This window comes from Chiloscyllium punctatum, chromosome 38 (genome assembly GCF_047496795.1).
Source record: "Chiloscyllium punctatum isolate Juve2018m chromosome 38, sChiPun1.3, whole genome shotgun sequence".
NCBI lineage: Eukaryota > Metazoa > Chordata > Chondrichthyes > Orectolobiformes > Hemiscylliidae > Chiloscyllium > Chiloscyllium punctatum.
In genome coordinates, this window is record NC_092776.1 from 26,097,468 (window position 1) to 26,109,374 (window position 11,907).

At 36.2% G+C, this 11,907-nt stretch overlaps 1 protein-coding gene across 2 annotated transcripts; it reads right to left on the reverse strand.

Moving 5' to 3' along the window:
* Positions 1-1,278: 1,278 nt before the first annotated feature.
* Positions 1,279-11,883, reverse strand: LOC140463461 (thioredoxin-dependent peroxide reductase, mitochondrial-like). Of its 2 annotated transcripts, none has more exons than XM_072557440.1 (7): positions 11,854-11,883; positions 11,109-11,235; positions 9,819-9,960; positions 7,381-7,516; positions 6,854-6,957; positions 2,989-3,154; positions 1,279-1,737 (listed from the first exon to the last, which is right to left on the reverse strand). In XM_072557440.1, exons 1-7 carry the CDS (start codon positions 11,866-11,868, stop codon positions 1,684-1,686), a joined length of 744 nt encoding a protein of 247 aa, XP_072413541.1. In that variant the 5' UTR covers positions 11,869-11,883; the 3' UTR covers positions 1,279-1,683. The 2 variants fall into 2 exon arrangements, with proteins under 2 accessions (XP_072413541.1, XP_072413540.1); XM_072557439.1 differs by having other exon boundaries at positions 11,845-11,881.
* Positions 11,884-11,907: the final 24 nt, after the last annotated feature.

Consider the following 11,907-nt stretch of genomic DNA (forward strand, 5'->3'; position numbering starts at 1 on the left):
TTGAAGGTGTGGGATAGGTTGAACTGATAATATTCTGGTCTAACTACAAGTAATTGTAAAAAGCTCCTTGATCTCCAGTTCTGAGCACCATGCAGCAAGTAGGTGGTGAAAACATTGGGCAAAGTGCACAAAGATTTAGGAGGATAACTCTAAGGATGAGGCACATGAATTTCATAGAAGAAAGCTTGAAAAGGAAAAGGTTAAAACCAGCTTTCACAAAGAGTTTTGAAATCCTTGTGATTCGCCCGAGACACACTGCTTCCAATGATGAAAGGACACAAATACAAATTGAATGAAAAAAGAACCAACAGTAACTTGAGGAGAAATCTTTTTATACAGGGAGTGGTTTAGAATGCACAATGTGTTGGAGGTACAAAAATAGTGGCTACAATAGAAAATTAGGTAAATGCCTGGAGAGAAATAATTTTGTAGGACTATGGGGCAAAGACTAAGGAATGGAACTAACTGATTTATTCTTGCAGAATGCCAGAGTCATGGAGGCTGAATAGATAACTTTTGTGCTGCAACCATTTTATGATTCTATAGTTGTCATGCTGCAGAGATCCACTGCCAAAAATAATCCAAATGACAGAATTAGCTCAGCACAACAAGCTTGAAGTATTTAACTTGCAATCTATTTTTCCAATGCTTTGGATGTGGAAACTTGAGAGAATGTGGAGAAGGTTCACTAAGTTGTTGTCTGCTGTCGAGGCCATTGGCCATGAAGAAAGGTTTAAAATAAAAACTAGGATTGTTTTTGCTGGAAAGACAGCAGCTGGAAGGAGACCTTTTAGAGGTCTACAAAATTATGAGGGGCATAGATATGTTGAATAGTCAGACTTTCCCCACCCACCCACTACCCCCCTCCTCCACAGTTAAAGTTTCAATTACAAGGGGGCACAGGTTCAAGGTGAAAAGGGGGAAAAAGGTTTAAGGGAGATGTGCGAGGGAGGTTTTTCCATGCAGAGAGTGGTAGGACTTTGGGACACACCACCAGAAGAGGTGGGGAAACCAGGCAATTTGGCAACATTTAAGAGACATCTGGACAGTGACATGAATAGGGAGGGAAGAGGCGGATATGGACTGAATAAAGGCAGGTTTGTTTTAGTCTAGTTAAGACATTATGATCAGCACAGGCTTGGAAGGCCAAAAGGCCTGTTCCTATGCGAGGTACTTCTCTTTTGTACTTTGTTTGCGAGCTAATGGTCTGAATTTCTGAAATACAACACATTCCTGAGCACTGGTGCAGCTTTAAAGAAATTAGAGGACAATGGAACATTAGCATTCATATCTTTATTTTGAGGCAGGCATGATGATATATTTTAAAAATCAAGTCAGTAGTTATTTAAGCAATAAGTTTAAATGTAGAGTTCATAAAAAATAAATCTCAGGAGACAATCAATTAATTTCTGGTACCTGGTTAGCTATTACCTCAATATCAGTTGTCACAATATATTGCGAGACCTTGTACATTTGGCTTTCTTCAAGACATGTGTCTGAGACAGAATTCAGTAGTGCTAGTACTTGATTTCATTCAAAATTACTAGACAGACATTTTAAATATAGTACTTTAAAGGTTTCTGAATTTTAAAAATCAGACAACCAACACTATTCTCTGGTTTAAAAACATGTTCAAAAAAAAATCCAAGCTGGAACAAGAATAGCAAGAATGAAATTTGGAGGCTACTCCTTGATCTTTGCAAAGTATTCCTTGGAGCCTTTTGGGGAAGGTTTGATCTGTAAAATAAATCATGAACAAATTTATTACACTTCGTGAAACATATGTTTGCTATTAAAGTTATTTAATCTTTTAAATTTTAAGTTACAGGGTGCAGTATAAACATGGGAAATTGTAAGTGCAGATAGCCCAAGGCAGTTCAGAAAGTTATTAGAAATGGTCATTGGTAATATACTGAAAGCCGTTGTCTTATATTGATTATGGTGAATACAAGTGCAATCCCATTTCACCCTTTTGACTTTGGATCGATTGTGGAAGGAACTGAATGTAAATTAGTCAAATAAACAGTATTACCATGCACAAAATATAGTATCAACACACAGCATGTGTTAAATAGCTTCAATTCCCCAATGTCAATCAAGATATCACATTAAAAAGGAGAAAGTGAGAACTGCAGATGCTGGAGTACCAGAGTTGAAAAATGTGGTGCTGGAAAAGACACAGCAGGCCAGGCAGCATCCGAGGAGCAAGAGAATCAATGTTTCAGGCATAAGCCCTTCTTCAGGAGCCAAATAACTTCTCCAATATTGAAAATTGAGGAAGCAGTGTAAGCTTCCATTTTAATTATGCGGGATTTCTGTCCTAGTACCAGGATCTGACAACTGGATTGTTACTTTTGTTGGTAATCTTATGCGTAAACTTGTTGACTAAACTTTATGTCATGAACTACAGATTAGTATTGCCGATAGCAAATTATAAACAGAATTACAGCAACTTTGGAGCACTGAAACAGCCTATGTTGCCAAAATAATCTATAAACATTTAATACTGTAAAATCAAACCATTCTTCTTCACACAACCGTTTTAAAGAAAAGACACACCATTAAAGAAAGTTAGTCTTCTAAAGAAGGAATGCTTGATTTTACCTAAACCAACATACAAAAACTGGAGATTAAGATAAAAATGTACATTGTAAGAAAAGTTGTATTTAGCATAATCATTAGTTTGAAGAGAGGAAGAGAGGAAATGCATCTTTAGCTCTGCTGGAAGGAGGAACAACAGTTGACATCAGTGGTTATTGGGAGTATGTTAAAACACACCTATATTAAAATGGGAAATCTACTGATTTAAACTCAAGACATTTGACATACATGTGGACATTTGAGGAATAACAAGGAAATAGAGATTTTGTAATGCATGAAAATATTGTGCTCAAATTATTTGCACAGAATTCTGGTTTTGCTTTTACACAGAACAAAAAAAACAAGCAATGCCATTTCACTAAATTGTAACACTGAATTTGAACAAACCGTTGGAGAGTGAGGTGTCCAATCAGCTGGGCAAACTTCTCCATGTGTTTCCACAAACTGGAAGGCCTTAACCAAACGTAGAGTCTCTTCAACACTGCGACCTACAGGCAGGTCATTGATGCCAATATGCTTGATAATGCCATTTGTATCGATGATGAAAAGACCTCTGGAAAAATTGGAACATTTTAGATGTGAGTAAATGAGAAGATATAATTCTGTAAATATCTGTCAGTAATGCATTGATCATATTTCAAATTTATAATGCGAAGAACTGAAACACTTCTATTCAAGCATCATTAAACTGAAATGAGTTGAAAACATACCTGAAGTGTTTCAGTGATGGAGAAAAAGCACTAATGTTTAAAACTGAGTATAGGCAATAGATAGAACACAATACTAGCACATGGCTGTTTTAATTCTGAATCTGAAGTTCAAGCGTTGTTCAAATAGAATTTAAATCTTCGACACCTGATAAAGTGCCTTAAGTTGCTGAAGAAAAAGCTACTTGTAATTTAGGACAGAGGGAAAGCTGTCAACATCAAGTCACAGAATAATTGATATGGAAGGTTACAATCATGCAGTTAAAAAGTTATTCAAGGTCATTGGTTGAGGTACGCTATTGCTTCATGAGATGCTTTACACTGCAATGGCAAACTCAAAGTGCCATATGAGCAATTTCCCCTTTGGCAGCAATGATAAAGTATGTGATAACAAAATTGATGTGTGTTACATACACAAAATTTAGCAACATAGAAAGGAATTGTTGAGAATAAGTATTGGTCACTTCTTCAGTAAGCAACTTAACCATTAACTTTTGATAAATGTGGCAGACATAAATCATATTTTGCTTTAAGTGATAGATACAGATGCCAGAAAACTAATAGACTTTTAATGTTTCTTTCAGGTTCTAGGAGATTTGACAGGAGACCCGGAGGATGTAAGTCTTCTCTTAGATGACACTATTCATGAATCGGCAGTTAGAGTGAGAAGGAGGGATTGCTTATTCTGCTTTTGCAGCCTTTATTCTGTGAATTCATGGAATGCTGGAGCACAGAACAAAGCCTTTCAGTTCATCATGCCCATACCAGCACTTGAAAGGAGCTGGACTTCCCCCATCTTTAACCTTACCCCAAAGTTTTTAATCTATATATTAAATCCTTTCTGAAATATTTCCATCATTCTTCCACGTAGTGGATTCCAGATCATTAAGACTCACTACATACAAAAGGTTTCTTTGTTTTAAAAAAAAATATAGGGTATTTTTGCCAACAACCTAATGTCTGGATCCTCCATTACCAATCCTACTGTTGAGGAAAAAAAAACTGTTTTGATATCTACTCCATTAAAATACATGTTCTCGAAACTGCTTTAAGTCTGCTAAAGCACTCATATCCAAAATAGTTTCTAGTGTAGCACATTCAAGACTTATTTCTGGGATTCAGAAACATCACTACACTTATCCCATTCTATTCTAAAACTTTGCACAATCACATCTACTCCTGATGGCTACTCATTAGAAAAACTGATCTTCCACAACCTTTTGCCATTGGAAAATTGACCCTCTTTTTCTCACCTTTGTTGCACCATGTGCTTGTTCTGCCAACCTCCGCAAACCTGCACCCACAACTTTTTTTTTGAATGGTTTAAGAATTAATTGCAACAGCGTCAAGGGGTCCACATGCTGATGGCTTACAATCACAAGCACATGTCAGTTGTGTGCTTGGTTGTTGTACTCTCAGATGTAAGCTACATCTACAAAGCAGCATTTCTGCTTAATCTAGACAAACACTTCTGAGCAGCGATGGATTAGTGCTGCACAGCTGACAATGGGGGATGTACTATATAGTGCAAGGTCTTTCTTTCTTTATCACTGCATGACAAGGCATTAATTCCAACATACATAGTTAAGTGAAATTTCCATTCCTGTTTTTAAGTGGAGTAAAACTATAAATGTGCAAAAAAATGAGAACCACATCATTCAATTTCAGGTAGGAACAAAATATTAATAAAACAGTGTACAATTCTGGCAGAACAGAAAAAATTGCCAATTAAGTTTTAACTTTTTTCTGCAAATTCCTATTGTAATGTGTAGTTAGTAAAAGGTCTATCTTCTAAAAATTTGTGGAGATGTGGAAAAAGACTGCCAATCAGCCTGAGTCAAGAGCTTTCATTTCAATCTGCAACCAAACAAGTTTTTAAAAAAAATCAAAATTTAGTCTCAGCTTGAATTCAAATCTGAATTTAACGAAAGAAAGCACAGGTTCAATTCCTGCCGTGCCTAAGGCAGAATGGGCACATGCCTCCTAGCTCTGCCCCGACAATCTACCATGCACAAATCTGCTAAGGAACGTGGCTGAGAACAAAATTATCAGAAGGTAATGAGCCAACAGCCGGTCTTTGGGCAGAACACAAAAGGGAATAGAGGTGAGGAAAATAATTTAAAAAAAACTTGCACTCCTATTTAGTACCTTTTACATTGTCAGAATATCCCAAAAACCAGTGCACTTTTCAAATATAATTTAGGCAAAGTCACTAACATTATGTATATAGAGTGAAGCTCTACATATGGACTATGAATATGTATCCTCGAAAGATCAGTTTGTGATTATTTTGAGGGAGGGAAGAAAATTGTAAGACCACTTGTGTCTACCTAAAGCAGCAGAATTAACAAATCTAAAAGATAGCACCACCAACAATCTCCATTATAGTAGTACAAGAAAGCAAGCAAAAAGAAAAATTCTGCCAATCTTTGGAACAGAGGTTGCTGGTGCTTGGTTTTAACAGCATACTAATCTATAGCTCCTACTGATCCAACCTGCTGGATCGAAAAAACTATTATAATTGGAGGAGTGTTCCATTTTGCAAGTCACAATACCACAGATTTTAATAACCTATGTCAGGGTCTACCTTAGTTGCACATCATTGTCCTGATATTTATTTTATGTTCAGTAAGATTACATAGTGATTTTAAATTGTTTTCATGGGACATGGCATCGCTGGCTAGGACAACATTTATTGCCCATCTCTATTTGCCCTTAAAGCGGTGGTGAGTTGCCTTCTTAAACCACTGCAGATCATTTGACATTGGAAGACCTACAATGCTGTTAGGAAGGGAAATTGATAAAACCTGTCTGTTATCTGTTGGTTTATCATGTGAGAATTTTTCCAATATGACTGCCATTAGACTGGCTAAGCAGCCATCGATATTCCTAGAGTCTTCCTACATCTAACACTACACTGCATTTCTCAATGCTAAGGTTCGTGACATTATTTGGACAGCTCAAGGTCAATGATGAAAGATAATGACTTATCAGTGAGTGCTCGACCTGGACCAAATTAAATAGTTTTTACTGTCAATATCCAAACATATCTGCAAGCTTGAAAATGCAGGTTGGAAGGCAGGCCTTTTTATCTATTTGCAAGCAACTCATCAGAACAAATTCCAATACTATTAGATTTGCTACAGTATGGAAACAGGCTCTTCAGTCCAACAAGTCCACACCGACCCTCCAAAGAGTAACCCATCCAGACCCATTCCCCTACCCTATATTTACCCCTGACTAATGCACCTAACACTATGGGCAATTTAGCATAACAAATTCACCTGACCTGCACATCTTTTGGATTGTGGGAGGAAACCAGAGCACCCAGAGGAAACCCATGCAGACATGGGAAGAATGTGCAAACTCCAGTGTCCTTGATGACATACATTAAACTGCTTTAAAAAAAGAGAGTGTCCTCAATCTCAACTTGTACCTCATTATTACAACTATACCAATTAATTCTACTACCACTGAGGTAGTCAAGAATGACAATAAACCACTGTTTCCATTCTGCTTAACCTGCAACAATGAAAACCTCTTACCTCAGTGCAATACCAGCGTTTTCCAATAACACCCCATAATCGCGAGAGATCTGCTTTGTTATATCAGACAGCAGTGGTATATGCATATGCCCTAGACCTCCACTCTGAATTGAGAGAACAGAGGAAAGTTACCAAAACAAACTAAAAAGGAAAAATTTACTTCCTAACGCTGAAGTTTCTACTTAAATTTTTATACTAAGTACAAATAAGTTTTGAAAATTTGTGATTACTGTGCCTGACTTTCTATAAAGATTAATATCAACAATACTATTTTCAGAAACCACCGAAAATATCATTTTTATCATGAGTGCTTGATAAGACAGTCTTTCCTTTTCAAAACTAATTTTGAAACAAATTCAATATTCTGAGAGTTTGAAACAGCATTGACTGTTTAGCAGTTATCTTATTCAAACACTAACTTTATAGAACTACTGCAACTGAAACACAGCTGAAATTCAAATTTTTCTAAAAAGGCAAATAAACTTCAAAAAGTCCAGATGTATAAATCTTCATCTTAATTTCCATACCTTTCTCGGAGTGTTGATCCAGGCAAGGTGAGAGAAATGAGAGTCTACAGAAACACCAATTACTTCACAGTTTACATCATGGAACTCATTTGCTTTGTTACTGAATGCAACAATCTCAGTTGGACAAACAAATGTGCTGCAAAAATAAATTTTTTTCACAAAAACATTAAGTGTAAGATCATGCAGTCTTTTTAATCAACTAATAATAACCAGAACAGTAAAAGGTAAAACCTGGTTAAAAGAAAATCCATTATGTCTTACATTCTAGCAAAGATTTAATAGGTTAAACACAAATACATTTGTTTTATTTGCACGACTGTATTTTTAAAAATGGTTCATAAACTGCAACTTGAACTTTGGAATGTGTCCACATATCTATGGCATAAAATATAGTATTGGGAAAAGAAAGAAAAAAGCAATAGGCAAAGTTCACGACAAATAGATTTCACTGTAGATGAATGTGTGTTCACCCATTTTGGATGTAAAAAGGGATAAAACGAAGTACCATCAAAATGATGCACAGTCAGAAATAGAGATCCAGAGAGATTTGGGTCTCCGTGCAGATAACTTAAAATTTTGTAGCAGCAGAAAGTAATGAAAAACAAAAAATGCCAACTTTCTATTTAATCCAGAGGATTATGCAAAAGGAGATGATGTTTTGGTATAGCAAAGCATAGCTCTAGTTAGAGCATACCAACACTAAGACAAGTCTGGACATCACACTGAGGGAAAAATAGAGGCCTTGGAAGGAGTATAGGTTAAATTAGCCAGATGATACAAACAGTCCAACAGTTAACTTACTACATTACATAAACCAAGATTGTATTCCTTAGGATTTATATTTGAGGTGTTTTGAATCAAGATATTAAGGGAACAGATGGGATAAGTTCGGAGTCATAAGTTAAAACCTAGAACATGCAAAGAGTGGTAGAAGTTTAGACTTTTCTTCTGGTAATTGATGTTTGATCGTTTGTGGAGGGATATGGGGATATATACAAACTTCAGCAGGTTTTGTTTTAGGTACCTTTCCTCTGTTTGTTATTTCAACACAAAATGGAGGACTAGGGCAGACACATGCAATTAGGTCACAAAGCTGCCTTAGTCCCATTGAATGGTGGAACAAAATTAAATGGCTGAAAGAGATCATGTGCACTCAAAAGACAGACATGAAGGTAAATAGGAACTGATAATGACAGAAGGAAAAATACCCAAATGCCTCAACTACTGCCCAATTGGTCTTCTGGAATTACACATGACTACGTTCAATGCATCATTTTGTTCAATTTTAGAAGTACTTATCATTCATTGGCATTTATTACTCTTAGTGTGAGGCATATTTAGTACAACATTTAATTTACAACAACATTTAGAAAATGTGCCAAAACTAATGGGGCACTTATTTTTACATTTTTGATAAAAGTGCTATTAAAATCTTAAACTCAGTGGCCATTGAAAAGGAGCTATTTAGTAAACAGGGTTAAATCTAAAAGTTGTTTTGAAAACATACATGTACAGTTCTCAGCAGGTTCATCTCCAAAAAAGTCAGAAGTGTTTGATGTGGGAAAGCCATCAGGATTGCTCAAGCATGAATAAATTGATAAAAAAAAGCCCCAAGATCAGAAAACAATATATCATTTACAACTTCATAAAAACTGCCTGTAGAAATCGGATTATTTTTATGTAACATTTAATTTCTGGTCAACTTCCTAAATATTGCAAAACAAACTCATGCATAATAAACCAGCAATTCTAAATACCTTCAACAGTGTTGTTACATACATTTAATGCTGCATAAAAAAACAATTTTATTTTTCACTTGCTATACTACAAGCATGACTGGAATGCAGACCAGAGATTACAACAACTATTCCATCCCTATAAAAATGAACATTTGAGCCAGGAAATTAAAAGTAGAAAGGTAGCCATGCATTATTGCTTATTTGGTGGGGTTAGTTTTATAGTTATTGTGTGGAATATGGATTCAGAATGGAATAAAACAAAGTTACAGGTCAGAACAAAAAAAAAACAGAAGTGAAAGCTGATAAAGAAAGCAACAAAAACTGTACTCAAGTTAAAAATCATAGATTAAACAAACCCCACCCACAAAGTAGTATGAGTAATCAAGATATGGAAGCACAACAGTTGTTCTTCCCTGAAAGATGTACTCCACCCATCATTTGCCTAATATTTTCAGAACTGATAAGACAAGATGTGAAAGGCCATCTCCTCCTCAACTGAGCAAAAGAGTGTAATTTCTGTCATGACTAAAACTATCCTCCGAAAATAATCAAAACAAAATACTGTTTGTATGCATTAGAATTGGTCTTAAGGTGTCAAGAGGAATTTTGAAATCTACAAAATGAGAGAGAAATGTGGCAAAAAGTTTCTTCCTCTTAAAATAAAACTTCTCAGCAAATTCAGATACCAAGGTTACTTACAAATCCAAAGGATAGAAGAAAATGACGAGATATTTTCCTTTGTAGTCATCCAAATTGATCTCTTTGAACTCACCATTGACCACAGCAGTGCCCTTGAAAAATGGAGCAGGTTGGGTAACAGCAGGAGTAAAGTTTGAATAAGCTGGAAGGTACAAGGGCCAATTATCTACACTCTTCCTATTAACCACACAATTACACACAAAGAACATTTGCACGAATATTCATATCCTTAGTATGCCGCATAAAAGAATACTTTTAGAATTGCTACATAGAAACATGAATTAGCATTCTCTGAAATGTGAAAATAGGATCCTCACAAGAGAAAATACTAACCAAGAGATCAGAAAGATGTAATACACACTAACAAAACAAAGCAATATTTTTCAAAAAGTGGAGTTTTAAAATATAATTCTAAAAAAAATACAAAGCACTGGAATACCATCATTTTCTACAAAGGCAAATCTTGTTAATTCAGAAAACAGTCATTTTGCAATAAATTAAGAGTGGAATCCATTCCAAATACCATTTAATTAATCACTAAAAAAAAAAGAGTCTTGTTAGACAAATCAGGAACAATATTTCAATACTTTTGGGGAAGATTAGTAAACCAATTTAAAAAACCCAAATGGTGCATCATAGCAAGTTACTCAATATTCAAAATTCAATCACATTCTGTTTACTAGTTAACACTAATATGATACTGGGAATGGTAAAAGAAAGCAGATAGATCCAATTTGTGAGGTAAGCACAATGATGCCCATTGCGAACACATGGAACTACGACTATGTTTATTAGAGAAGTGCAGGCTTAGTGATTGTAAAATAACAAAGTAAGCAGATTTTGTCCAAGTGGATAGGTAATTTGAAAAACTACCAAGGTGATATCATTTAGAGTACCTGTATTTGCAAGGCCAAAATGAGATTACATGGCAAAGGAAGGGTGTTTCAAGGCATAACAAGTTAACTGTGGAGTAGGTGATAACAGAAAGACTTGACTTACTATTGTCTCCCACAGCTTGTCAGATTCCCTTACAACACCGAGACTAACCTCAGTCCTATCATTAAATTGTCCAGTTCTATCCCATATTTTGTTTCTTCCAGAAAATGGATACAGGTTTGATAAGTGTCTGTTGCTGCATTAGTTTGAAATTCTTGCTTATTAGTGAGGCAAGTTTAGCTATAAAAATCAATCTGCTTCCATTCAGTCTCAAGTGAAAGGCTCAGTTTAAATGATTTTCACTCAAACTAGCCAAGGTCATTTTAGAACACATTAGCTTCCTAGAGTACTTACTTGTACTGAAATTGCATTTATGATTTATGAAACATGCTGAACTCGGCCAGCTTGTTGCATTTTGCTGTATGTAGTGCAGTCGGAGAGCCGCAGAAACTCCCCTGGCGAATAAGCATGCCCGAGAAAACTACAAATCAACAGAAACAGAGCAGACAAGAAATTACACCAACTGAAAAGTATATTTAGACAAATATTACATTTATGTTTCTGGCAGATACAAAGATAAATAAAACCATACACTCACAGTAGCCTAGCTCCCCAAACAAATTAAATTAAGTGATAAGAAATTCAGATTACTTCATATCATTTAACTTGGCAAAATAAAAATACAGAGAGATGTTGGGGGTGGAAAAGGAAAGGTTGACCTTCAGCAACTGCACGGCAGGAATTAAAGGCAGGCAGATTGCCTCCTGATGCTACTCTAGTGAACACGCGGAATCATGTCACTATGTGATTGAGCTAAAGCTGGTCCCGCACAATCACCACGCGGCACGGAGCTAAAATACACAAACTCCAAGTCTCTGTGGAGAGGGACAAGACACATTGGAGCGTCCAGGGCATGGGACACTGACAGAGCAGCGAGAAGCCATAGCGCCCAGTAAACACTATGGAAACGCGCGGTACTCATAAATAGGGACGTTTAGAGATCAAAAAATTAAAGTCAGTATACAGAGATAACCGATAATTCGCAATGACCGAAATCAGAGAGAAATAAAGCGAGAGTCCGACTCCTCACCCGACTCACAGCTACCGCCGCCATCTTGGTGTCCACAGCCCCGCCCCCTCCAGGAGAAACCTG

Excerpts from the sequence above, each read along its gene's own strand:
- LOC140463461 (XM_072557439.1), bottom strand. The coding sequence starts at position 11,868 with ATGGCGGCGGTAGCTGTGAGTCGG. Across the intron at positions 6,958-7,380 it reads GGATCAACACTCCGAGAAAG|AGTGGAGGTCTAGGGCATAT; the intron begins GTATGGAAATTA and ends CTCTCAATTCAG. Across the intron at positions 1,738-2,988 it reads GGACACCTCACTCTCCAACG|ATCAAACCTTCCCCAAAAGG; the intron begins GTTTGTTCAAAT and ends TTTATTTTACAG.